The 13,136-nt window shown below is 41.4% G+C and overlaps 2 protein-coding genes across 2 annotated transcripts in view; one reads left to right on the top strand and one right to left on the bottom strand.

Annotated features, from left to right (window-relative positions):
• The window catches only part of SHANK1 (SH3 and multiple ankyrin repeat domains 1), a 1,619,594-nt gene that overhangs the window by 530,252 nt on the left and 1,076,206 nt on the right, over positions 1–13,136 (top strand). The window contains exon 11 of the mRNA XM_086930109.1: positions 9,951–10,117. Coding sequence (XP_086786235.1) covers positions 9,951–10,117 — 167 coding nt within the window. The remainder of the gene's footprint in view (positions 1–9,950; positions 10,118–13,136) is intronic.
• Positions 11,363–13,136, bottom strand: part of LOC147701436 (uncharacterized) — a 166,366-nt gene continuing 164,592 nt past the window's right edge. The window contains exon 7 of the mRNA XM_086930108.1: positions 11,363–11,651. The gene's annotated coding sequence lies outside the window, so the exon portion shown is untranslated. The remainder of the gene's footprint in view (positions 11,652–13,136) is intronic.

Here is a 13,136-nt window from a genome sequence, read left to right as displayed (position 1 = left end):
TGCTGTGGAAGGTTAAGAGGAAAATGTTGCCTTTTCTTCCTAAGGCTGCTCGCTGGATAGTAGTTCAGGCAATAATGTTGAGCAGTCTGGACTATTGTGATTCTCTGTTTTTGGGCACCTCTGCTGGAGTAAAAATGGAGTTGCAGAGCTTACAAAATTAGGCTCCAAACTTGCTTTGGCTTGCCCTTGGCACTCCTCTTCATCAGCAGCACTGAATGCCCTGCATTGGCTTCCAGTAGAAAAGAGGATCGCGTTTAAGTCATTTTGCCATGTCCACCGTGTGTACAATGTGTTGGTTCCAACCTATCTTTATGGTTTAACTGTTTTTATTGAGTTCAGCAGAAAAATCAAAGAGAACACACCATGTACATGCTCTGCTTAAGTTCGCGATAGCAAGACATACAAGTAGGCAAAGACAAGAAATGCGTGCATGCAACAAACGTAGTGCTGTCCTGTAAAAGCTGGTACATGGCTTGAGCGGATAGAGATAGGAACAGAACCTAGAACCCTCCCCCTCCCCCACCTACCATCCAATCCACCCCCACTTGACCCTGGGCCTCATGGGAACAGTCCAGCCTGAACTACCAAGCCAGGTCTTCCCTGAATCTGAAACAAGCATCCTGGGACCGGTTTCTGGGTAACACCCAACATCAGCTAGGCTAGCTTGAATCTTGTGTCAAAGTGATCAAGGGACCCACGTCTGGGCATACCCTGCCAACTTCGGGCGAACAAAGCGAAAACAAGGAGATGATAAACAGAACAACAAAACTTTTCAGACACTCACCCCCTGTCACAGATCTGGGTTGAATCCATCATCATTCTTTAGCTCACTTGGCCACTTCAGTTCAGACACAGATATATGCAAATAAGTCTTGACCCTGGGCCTCATGGGAACAGTCCAGCCTGAACTACCAAGCCAGGTCTTCCCTGAATCTGAAACAAGCATCCTGTGACCGTTTTCTGGGTAACACCCTTCATCAGCTAGGTTAGCTTGAATCTAGTGTCAATGTGATCAAGGGACCCACGTCTGGGGATACCCTGCCAACTTCGGGCGAACAAAGCGAATACAAGGAGATGATGGATAGGGCACTGAAACTTTTGAGACACTCACCCCCAGATACAGATCTGGGTTGAATCCATCATCATTCTTTAGCTCACTTCACCACCTCAGTTCAGACCCAGCTATATGCAAATCAAAAGGATGTCACTCACAGTAAAGATGACTGAGAGAAATTCTCCCCCTTCTTTGACAACAAAATTAAAAAGATTAAGCTCACTCCTGTCTTCAAAAAGTGCAACTGAGTTTGAGATGCCTTAGTCTGCAAATCTGCAACTGCCTGGTTAAGTTTTAAAGAGCTTACCCAAGCTGACCTGGTAAATTTACTATCAGATCTCAAACTGTTGTCACGTCAGAAACAATCTACCTTTCAACATTGTAAATAATATAAGCATTTCTGTCTCTCTTTACTGGACAAAGGTGAACAGCACCTCTCTGACACAAAGCATAGACACTGATTACCTGACTGGCCCACGTCTTACCTTTGCTCAAAAAATCTGATGTGGTCCCTGAAGAAGTAAGTAACTTCCATCCTGCATGCAGCCTTACTTTTATCATTTTAGCAAAAGTCTAAAAAGTATAGTTGAAAAACAGTTAAAACAATTAATTGAAAAAATAATCTTTGTGATAATTTTCCTCCAGGCTTGAGATCTGGTTGCAGCACTAGACTTCTTAGTTACAAATAGTCTTCATATTCTTCTTGACCTGTCACCTGCATTTGGCACAGTCATCCATGCCTATCGTGAAAGCCGTGGATTTTTGCACAATGATCCATGGCGAGGTTCCAAGCTAACTTTCCCCTTAATCTTGGAAATCGTTTCCAACAAATAAAATTTGCATGTCTCCAACTCTGCTCCCTTTCATGAGGAGAGTGCCACACAGTTACAACCTTTTCATATACCCTTGGAGACCTTCTGTCATGGAAGGTAAGTAGTGATAAAAACTTTGTTGTTAAGGATGTTTCCGGGATGTATGTTTAAACAACTACTGCCTAAACCACGAATACCTTAACCACGAAGGCTAAACAACGACCAATGCCAAATAACTACGGGGCATATTACCAAGGGGGGCGATAGGCAATTATCGCCGGTTTAGCGGCGATAATTCTATCGCTCTATTAGCAAGCTGTCGCTAACTGATGTTAGCGACAGCTTTCAGACGATAGCGAGCGTTTTGGGGCCCGCTTTGCATGTCAGTGATATTTATCGCTAATGACATGCAAAGTGGGCGTACCCAACCTGTTAGCGACTGAAAGCAGTCGCTAACGTCGCTATCGCCTATTAGCAAGGCGGGTGTAGTGATGGAAATATTCCAGCTATCACCAAAAACTAACGCCTGCTCAGACCAGTTCTTAGCCATGTTATCCAATGAGAGGTGGATAACATGGCTAAGAGCATTTCGTCGCTAATGCGTGAATACCGCTGTATTCTCAGCGATATTCACGCTATTGCCGGAAAAATTATCGCTTTGGAGATAAACGTTGCTAATAGCAAGTTTTCTCAGCGATAATTTCCGGCGATGCTTAGCGATAAAAAATCGTTGCAAAGCCTAGTTAGCGATAAATATCGCTACTCGTTGGTAATATGCCCCTACATTTTTTACGAGTTCCTAAATCACTAATCCACCTCGTAACTGGCCAATAGATGGCACTATTATAATAACAATACTTCTGTTTGTGATGCAAAATAGTGGTCTTTGATGTGTTTTGTGCTAAGAGTTCTTTTTCTTTTTCACTTTTCTCAGAACTGCGTTTAAATATTTAGACAGATATAGGAATATTGCCCTAATGAGGTGATATGTTCTGTGAAACATGTTATCATATTATATGATACAATCACTTTAAAAATTAAAAAAATATTTTAAACATTAAAATCAAAAGTTATGAAGGTTGTTTTGAAGATGATAACGTTTTATTTATGGAATATTTATGGGAATGTTACTTTGTAGTGTGTGCTCAAGAATTCAGTTCAAATTGCTTTATTACTCGTGTTTTGGCACTGATCAGGGATGTATGGAAATATATATATATATATATATATATATATATATATATATATATATATATATATATACGTGAGCTTGTCAGCAAGAAGCAGTGCCATCCTCTGATGAAGGAGCCTTCCGGCTTTTTCAGAAAGCACCCTTCTGCGTGGGCATTCTTGCTTCAGGGCACTTTTGGATTTGATATATATATATATATATATATATATATATATATATATATATATATATATATATATATCCACAAAGAAAAGGCTCCTGCCGGGATCCTGGGACCCTAGAGGGGTGGCGTACACTCCGGCGGAGCCTGCCGGTAATTTCAATCCAAACTTTTACCAAACAAAGCTGCAAGGCGAAACGCGTTGTGTGGATTAAACCTGTGTTTCAACTGAACCGTGTTCTTGGACTCATTTCCTGAGAGCGTACTAACTTTGTTTGGTAAAAGTTTGGATATATATATATATATATATATATATATATATATATAGATATTTAACAGGTACTGGATCCCACCAAGTAGAAGGACACAGAGACGGCACACCAAGAAATCTTGCACAAACCCTTTATTGTGCACTCGTTAACCAAGGACGACGCGTTTCGGCGTAAGCCTTTATCAAGTAACCACCATTTTGTGTTTTGCCAAACTTATAGTCCCACAATTGTTTCAATACACAATAGACATAAAGGAAATACTCGGTAACAAACATAAATACTGATGAACTCATTTAGCTTCAAAATTTCTCAAGAAATATGTCCGAGGTTTAACCTTAATTATATACAGTGCTCATCGATTTAGTGAGAGCGTGTGGGATACGGAGTTGGCTGTATTTAATTATCTCTCTGGCGATAATTGTCAATGATCGTCATATACAAATGACAGTAAACCGCCCCAGAAAAGAGATTCCCAGTAGGAATTCTCATACGATATGTGCCCCGCATCAAACAATATAGCCCATCAATCTGAATATCATGTTCCATAGTGACGTGGTACCGGTAATAACCATCCACAGAACGACCTAGGAATGACGGGCGGCCGCTAAGTATCTAGGGAATTGTAGTTTGGTAGATACCGCAGAACGAGACTGTAGTCGCCGTAGAACATATTTGATTCTGACTGCTCCATATGTACTGAGGCCATTTATAATTTTGGATATTCATTACATACTCCATCTGTCTTCACACAACTAATAAGACACTCAAATGACTTGAAACTGTATATCTACACATGGTAGTCCTGGCCCACTTTTGGTATATTCTGATATCCTATGTTTAATATTACATATTGTATTACTTTATATGCCTCTTTAAAGCACTCTGCTGCCGTGGTGTGCCTGGGCGCGTTTTCCAAAACTACAAATACATAAGTAAATCTGTTTGGTAGAAATCAGCAAATAAGGAAGAGCAAAATCACACCATCAACGAGACATAGAAGGGCCCTACCTGCTCTGAAGAGTTGGCCTATGGAATACAGAGCTTGAAATAAGGACCCTTTGTTTGAAAGACAAATCCCTCAGGACAGGATAGTAAAACGTTGGATCGGTTATGCAGGACAAGGTGTGTAGCAAACAGCACTCCTGGAACTCCAAAACGTTTCCATGAAGGCAGATTTAGAAGTTCGTGGCAACACAAGCTAAAAAATTGGGAAACTGTGCACCTCCTTGTGGCAGACCATTATTGCTCAATCAAATGCAGGTTCCGTGCTGGATTTAGAGAAAGGTAGTAGTGTAGTCTATTCCATAAATATAATTCCCACCTGAGGATTCTTCCCTGAAGGCATACCCCACTTGACAGGGGTAGATAATACAGTGGAAATAATTGTTCCGGCTAAGACTCAGTAGAGGTGACATTTTTACCCACCCTTTTATTTCTCAGTGTTTTAACCTAACGATATGTAGTTTATGATCTTTCACTATGAACAGTGCCTCTGTTATCCAGTATTGGGGTATCTTTCATAGATTCACATGCCTGAATCATTCCCCGTCGCCGAGGCGGGAGTCCCACGGTAAATTAAAAAGCAGTGCCAAAGGTAAATAACAGTAGTAGGCCCAAAAGAAAAGGCCTGAGGCCTAGATCTTAGTAGCCTATCACCATCATTAGGCCAAAAGAACCAAAAACCACAACCAATCAGCTATCGGCACCCTCCAGAACCCTCTCTGCAGAGCCAGTTCTCCTCAGATTTTCACCGCACGTCGTGTGTGAAGGGAGAAACTTCCTCAGAGACTGATCCTACAACTCCCTTTTCATCCCTGACACTACATCAGGGAAATCCTCTTAACCTGATATTAGGAGTCTATAACAAAACTCCATGTCTACTATTACTGCCTCACCAATATGGACCTCATCTACGATGGTCTCGTCTACTATGGTCTCATCTCCGACGGTCGTCGACCACAGCCTCCTCTATGACGGTCGTCGACACCTGCCTTATCTCTGACGGTCGTTGACGTCGGCCTCATCTACGACGGTCGTCTACGTCAGCCTCACTACGACGGTCGTCGATGACGGCCTCATTTACGACGATCGTCTATGACAGCCTTGTCTATGATGGTCTCATCTACAATGGCATTGCCTAGGACAGCATCCGCTCAAAGAGGACTGAAGGCAGGAAGCAAGAAAGATTCTGTTGGAAGGAGGACGTGCCGCATCAGAAACTATAGATTGCGCCTTGGACATCGTGAACACCAAACTCCGTCAGCTAGCAGGGGCTGCAGTGCTTAGACGCCAGGGATGGCTTATAGCCACTACTTTCAGACCTGAGGGGCAAACAAAGATTCTAGGCATGGCCTATGATGGAGAGTTTTTGGTTTGGTAAACATTTTAATGAAACCCTCTTAGCTATAAAAACTGACACGGATACTGCACGATCATTAAGCACCCTTCAATACGGGCACAGATCTTTCAGAGGAGCGAGAGGACATCAAGAGGAGGATACCAAAACCAACCGAATAAGCAGTATCAATCCCAGTACAGCCTTACAGCCAGACATCATACCGTCGATAGTCTACGACTAGTTTCTCCCGCCAGGGTGGTCGAAAGAGATTACAGTATCAAGGCCGAGACACTAACAGGAAGCCGTGATCTCCACAGGACGCCAACCCTCCTTACCTGTGGGCCCGAAGATTTCAGCATTTGTTCACAAGTGACAAGACAAGACATGACGTCATACCAATGGGTTCTAGACCTAGTAACCAATGGCCACTCCCTGGAATTCATCAAACAGCCACCTACTACTCCGCCAAGGGTCCCTCTCCCCCTCGTCTTCACAAGATTTGAGTTGTTTACACAAAGCATATTTTATGGCTTCTCTGGATAGGGAAGATGCGTATTTCCACATACCTATCCACCCCAAACAGCACAAATATCTTCGCTTTGAATGGCTGGTGCCCATTATAAGTTCAAAGTGCTCCTGTTTGGGCTGAAATCGGCACCAAGAACCTTCACGAAGTACTTGTCACCAGTGGCAGCAGCATTGAGAACTTGAGGAATACAAGTATTTCGTTATCTAGACGATTGGTTGCTCAAAGGTCCTTCAGAACACGAAACCAAGATTGCCACAGTAGAATGTACCCATCTCTTCTCTTCTCTGGGGCTGATTCTCAACAACAGCAAATCACAGTTGCGTCCTCTCTTTTCTCGAAAACAAAGTTAGACACGTCCAGAGCAACGCATTCTTGTCACAAGACCGCCAGCTGCGTCTTCAAAAATTGGCAAGGTTAATTTCAAAAAGGTCAGTTTCAGTTCGAATGTTTGCTTCACTCCTTAGGATGTGCTCTTCAGCGATACATCTCATACTCTTGGCATGGCTCAAAATGAGACCTCTTCAGGAGGAACTGCAACTTCAATGGCAACAAATCATGGGTTCGTTCGACGATACCATCAAGGTCACGCCATGTATGATAAATTCTCTACATTGGTGGTCGCAGACAGAGATTCTAACTCAGGGTCTCACGTTCCTACAGACCATTCCAGATTTAGTTTTAACGACTGATGCCTCCATGGAAGGATGGGGAGTTCAGCCGCAGGAGTTGCAGAATTCAAGGAAGATGGTCTCAAAGACAAAAACAACAGCAGATCAACAGGCTTGAGCTCCAAGACGTTTTTCTGTCCCTCCAAGCATTCCTCCCGAGAAATGCGGGTTCCTCTCTGCTAGTCCACACCGACAATACCATCAGCATGTATTATATCAATAAGAGGCTCTGAAATTGTGGGAAGGCGTCGCATTCCACAAGATGCCCTGAGAGCCGAACACGTAGGGGCTCTCTTCATTACTCTGAGCACGTCTCAGTCGGACTGTCACCAGTGGAAGCTGGAAAAGGAACAGGTGAACCCAGTGTTCCAGGCTTGGGTCAAACCAGCACAGGATCTATTTGCAATGAGAAAGAATAAGGAATGCTAATATTATGCCAGCAGGTTCCCTCAACAGGGGATCAAGAGGGAATGCCCTGTCCATGCAATGGTCAGGGATTTGTGCGTATGCTTTCCCCCAATACCATGGGTTCCGAAGGTGCTCCGCAAGATGAAGCTGGAAGGTTGCCATCTAATTCTGATTGCACCCCTTTGGACAAGACAATATTGTTCCAGGAACTTCTACTATTGTCTCCAGACAAGCCCATTCGCCTACTGCAGATGCCTACGATGTTGTCAAGGGACGGAGGCCAAGTGGTTCATCGGGACCCACAGTCACTGCACTTGCATGCACAGCTTCTCATTTCTTAGAATTCAAGGACCTTAACATTTCAAAGGACTGTTGTGAAATATTGGCCAAATATCAAGTCAAGACTTTTTGCCTCAAATGGAAGCGATTTTGCTGTTGGTGTGAGGCGAATAATATTCACTCAATTACAGCTACTGCAGAACAAGTTCTCCAGTCTCTGCTTCGTCTAGCCAAGTCTGGGCTTACTTTTTCATCGGTCAAATTACATCTTGCTGCTCTTTCCAGATTAAGGAAATGCTCAAAATTTCCTTTTCTCTGCTCTTCTTCACTTGCCAAACAATTTATGAAAGGACTTTTCCGAGCCTTTTCTCCGGTGCGAGCACCCCTCCAGAGTGGGAACTCAACACTGCTAGCGCAGTTAATGAAGCGTTCATTTGAGCCGATCCATAAAGCTGATCTCAAATTCCTCACTTGGAAGGTTGCCCATTTACTGGCTCTTACCTCGGCAAAAAATGTTAGTGAAATCCAAGCTTTCACTATAAAGGAACCCCTTTTTACATTTTGCTCGGGACTATGTAACCCTTTGAACAAAATCCAGGTTCATTCCTAGGGTACCAACACAATTTCACTTGAACGAACCGGTAAGATTAAGAACATTCTTTCCGGATCCATCCACTCCAGCTGAAAGAGCAATACACTGGCTGGATGTTGAACGCTGTTTAAAATTCTACCTACCGAAAACTAAGGATATCAGACGATCCAACCAGCTGTTCGTGGCTTATGGTCAAGCAACTCTTGGAAATGCTGTAACAAATTTATTTATTTTATTTATTTATTTATTTATTTATTTCGCATACTTATAGAGCGCATACCTGTCACCCAGAGGGCATCCTGGCGCTTTGATCAGAAAACCCCACACTAAACAGCGCAGACACACAACCAATTACTTGGGAAATAGATAGGTCTTTAAAGCCTTCCGGAATGGAAGATAGTCCTGGTGGCTCCTCAGAGTGAGTGGGAGAACAAAGGCAACAATAGCCAGATGGCTGGCATCTGCTATTCATTTCTGCCATGACAAGGCTAACAAACCTTTGCAGAGGAAAGTCAAAGCTCATTCGACAAGAACAGTGTCAACGTCGACAGCTTTGTTTGCTGGAGTAACTCCGGAAAATATGTTGTGCTGCGACATGGAAAAATGTCCACATTACTGCCTTCAGTCTACATGTCAAGAGGATTCGGCAGTTGGACAGGCTGTTCTACGCCACCTTTTTCTTTGACACCAGTTTCAGGTACCCTTTGGTTTTTTAAATATTATCTATGATTGTCATTATTCATGATATACATAAAGTTATGCAATTATAACACATTCTTTATATTTATATGTACTTTCGTATATATAATGGGTGTATAAGGCTTACATATCCATGTATGGACATTACTATGCATATCTCTTTAGTTCTTATAACTCATGTTTTAACTTTGAAGGTTTGCATTTTCAAGCCTCTGTTAACAAATATTGGATTCAACTGGGAGTTTATCAGCACAAGTCTCCTACCATCTGCAACCGACTGCATACTTCGTATACTGCTTGCTACTCTGATTCAGGCATGTGAATCTATGAAAGATACCCCAATACTGGATAAGAAAACAAGTTACTTACCTGTTACTACGGTTATCCAGCATTGGTATCTTTCATAGATTCACATGCACCCAACCTCCACCCCGGAGAGTCAGTTCTCTGTTTTGGGATACTTATTTCCCACTTGTGCTAACGAAAATCTGAGGAGAACTGGCTTTGCAGAGAGGGTTCTAGAGGGTGCTGATAGCTGATTGGTTGTGACCACATTATTGGTTCTTTTGGCATAATGATGTAGATATGCTACTAAGATCTAGGCCTCAGGCCTTTTCTTTTGGGCCTACTGTTATTTACCTTTGGCACTGCTTTTTTATTTACCGTGGGACTCCCGCCTCAGCGTCAGGGAATGATTCAGGCATGTGAATCTATGAAAGATACCAATACTGGATAACCGTAGTTACAGGTAAGTAAATTGTTTTCTTACCTCGTATAACCTTTAAAGAAGAACAGTGCAGATTCTTGAACATTTTGCAAAGTAGATAGACAGTAAAGGTTTTTTGCCTTTTTTTCACTTACAACCTAGTCTTGCTCTTTCCTTACATTTGGGAAGGATTGCTTATCTTTGAAGTTCTTCATTTTCTATGTTCCACATCTCGTTGCAGCTCCACTGGCTTTGCGAAAGAGGCATCTACAGGGGGTGGCAGTTTGAACAACCGCATGAAGCGTAAGCTCTATTCTGCTGTTCCAGGACGTACGTTTGTGGTGGTAAAGCCATACCAGGCTCAAGGAGAAGGAGAGCTCTCGCTCAGCAAAGGAGAAAAGGTGAAAGGTGAGCAGTGCATTTGTGAAAGAACATGACAGTTTGTCTCCCTTTCCATTTCACTAGGATGCCTGTTTCCACTAAACTTGCATTCATCAGCATTTCATATTGGTTTCCTGGCATACATGTCAATATGGGTACTAGGTGAGAATGAATAACTTTGATAAGTGTCTACGTTTTTCCTTGATAGCTGCCTTGCAAGTCCTTACTTTTTCTGAGCAATGCCTGTGCCCTGCTCTGACGGACTTAAGTTCTACCTTTGACACCACCACCCGTTAACAACTGTGGCAACTCATACTAGAAATGGAATGAACAGTAGTTTGCTGAAGTGTTTGCTGTACCATGAAAACACTATGGCAGGCTTGGAATTGAGCACTAGAGAACTGGAGTCCTTTTATGAAAAGGATTGACGCATGGGTATGCACTGGCTCTCACAGTCAGGTAATTAATGTATAATTGGCATTAGTGACAAGGTGTTGTGGTATATACCACGAACAGTCAGTAGCTCGACTCCGGTCAGCTGTTCAAAGATAATTCTTACGGTTAAACCATTGAATACCCTCTAAAGGCTACTCGTGGAGTTTGACATTTTCTGCAGTGAGAGGGTGCTATTGGTAATAGCCTCAAAATGGCATGTTATAGTTCAAACACCACAACAAATAAGGCAGTTCATATTAAAGAACACAGCTGCCTTTGCATTTGTTCAAACTTCCAGTTATCAAAGTGTAGGTGTGAGGTTATTGACCAAATTTGATTGGTCCCAGCATGTTTTAAGATTTCCCCATAGATTGGAATAGGGATTCATATTGGTTCTCCCCAGACCTTATAACTCCCAGGTGACCAACGTTGCACAGTATGCCGCAGATATATGGTTCCATGGTGTGGTCAATAATTTGAACACCTGTGAAAATATTTTTGGATGTGTTTGTTTTTTACAACCAATGAGATAAAAACATTTTTATATGACACAATAAGAGGAATTATAGAAAATAACTCACTGTTGTACTAAATTAATGTTGGGAAACACTTTGCCAAGGCTGGTGTTGGGAACTGTGAAGATTTGTTTCTTGACCTTCATAAATAAAGCACAGTTATCTCATTAGCATTTACTAAGGCCAATCTAAGAACTCTAATTTTGTAGATCTGGGCCCTAAACTCTCCGAAAGTTCAATCTGAGTCCATCTATGCAGTAAATCCAATTTATTGTTTATACAGCCCACTTTCAGTTATAGTTTCATCATGGTGTAGAAACATTCCTCAAGCTCCTGTTTGACTTTTTCTTCTAATTAAATAGATTTCAGGAAATAGAAAGAGTGTAAAGTGAAAAGATTTGTTTTCAACAGGGGGGAGTGTCTCTTGCAGTTTTTTCATTAACCTTGTGGGCAAGATCCAATAGAAGCGATGTTCTTTTGCATATCTCACCATCACCATAAGGGACCCCGTTCTCTTAAGTTATGATAGCCAGCGGTACATCAGACACAGAACTCCACAGACGGCCTCATTACTTCTCAGATCAAAGAGTTTGCCAGGTTGTAGTGGATCTCTACTAGACAAAGAGATGATATTAGTAATTTGTCATTTTCAAATTGAACATAACCTATAACCGTGAAGTTATATACTTTAAGCAGAACCTCTGTATAACCAACTCTCTGGAAATTAGAATGTTCGAAACGTGAGTTGCTTTAGGTACACATGCCCTGGATGCTCCTGCCATCTAGTCTTTTGCTCAGACGTTTGCACATTTATTTAGTTTCCAATAAGTCTTTTGAGTTATGAGGTATAGTAACTCCTCCCTTAGTTGGCAGTGTGCATGGGCATCAACTCCATCTAGGATTGTTTTTGTCCACCATGAGGATTGGATATGCCCTGACAGGGCTCCATGATTAGTGCTTGTATTGCTTCCATTCAGGCCCATTTGATTGCATTTCGACTCTGGGAGCACTAGAAGAAACTCTTCTCTGTGATCATTTCGATTTCTTCATAACGATGTTCAGCAGACTCTGACCTGCTTTGAGCGGCTCACCGTTGGGGCCTCAGGCCCTCTTTGGAGATTTCCACCCCTTCCCTCTAGGACTTTGTCAACAGTAAACAGTGATGGAAAGGACACCCTTCCAGTACTGCCACCAGCGCGGTTCCATGTTTAAATATCGATTTTAAAAATATAGATGAAAAAAATATCGATTTAAAAATATCGTTTACAAAAATATTGACTCCTTTTACTTAAACAGGTAAGTACAGTACTATCAACTCAAAAATATAGATGGAAAAAATATAGATGGAAAAAATATCGACTTTAAAAAAATAACATAACTTAAAATAAATTAATTAAATAATATTAATATTATTAGCAAAATAAATTAAATTTAATATATATTTTACCTAATTATAACACATAAACTTAATTTAATAAATATAAATACAAAAAAGTGTACATATACATATATTTACTTAAATACATTTTAAACTATAATCTTTATTTAATTTATAAACTTTTTTAATTATATAAACATAAAATAAACACATATATAAATAATTTAAAATGAAATATTCTATATTTATTTAACACATTAAACTATTAAAAAAAAAATACATACATTTAATAACAAAATAAAAACATTAGTAGTTAAAACGTTGGATAGCGAAAGGGTCAAAATTACTATTCCCACTCCAGTGAGTGCAACAGTAGGGAAAGCGCAGGATAGTGTAGGGGTAAAAATTACTATTCCCACTCCAATGAGTGCAATAGTAGAGAAAGCACTGGATAGCGGAGGGGTAAAATTTACTATTCCCACTCCAGTGAGTGCAGCAGTAGGGAAAGTGTCGGATAGCGTAGGGGTAAAAATTACAATTCCCGCTCCAGTGAGTGCAATAGTAGGGAAAGCGCTGGATAGCGTGGGGTAAACATTACTATTCCCACTCCAATGAGTCCAACAGTAGGGAGCGTTGGATTCCGAAGGGGTAAAATTACTATTCCCACTCCAGTGTGTACAACAGTAGGGAAAGCGCTGGATCCCAAAACAATAAAAAA

Source organism: Lissotriton vulgaris, chromosome 7 (assembly GCF_964263255.1).
Source record: "Lissotriton vulgaris chromosome 7, aLisVul1.2, whole genome shotgun sequence".
Lineage (NCBI taxonomy): Eukaryota > Metazoa > Chordata > Amphibia > Caudata > Salamandridae > Lissotriton > Lissotriton vulgaris.
This window is presented reverse-complemented; position numbering and strand designations above follow the sequence as displayed.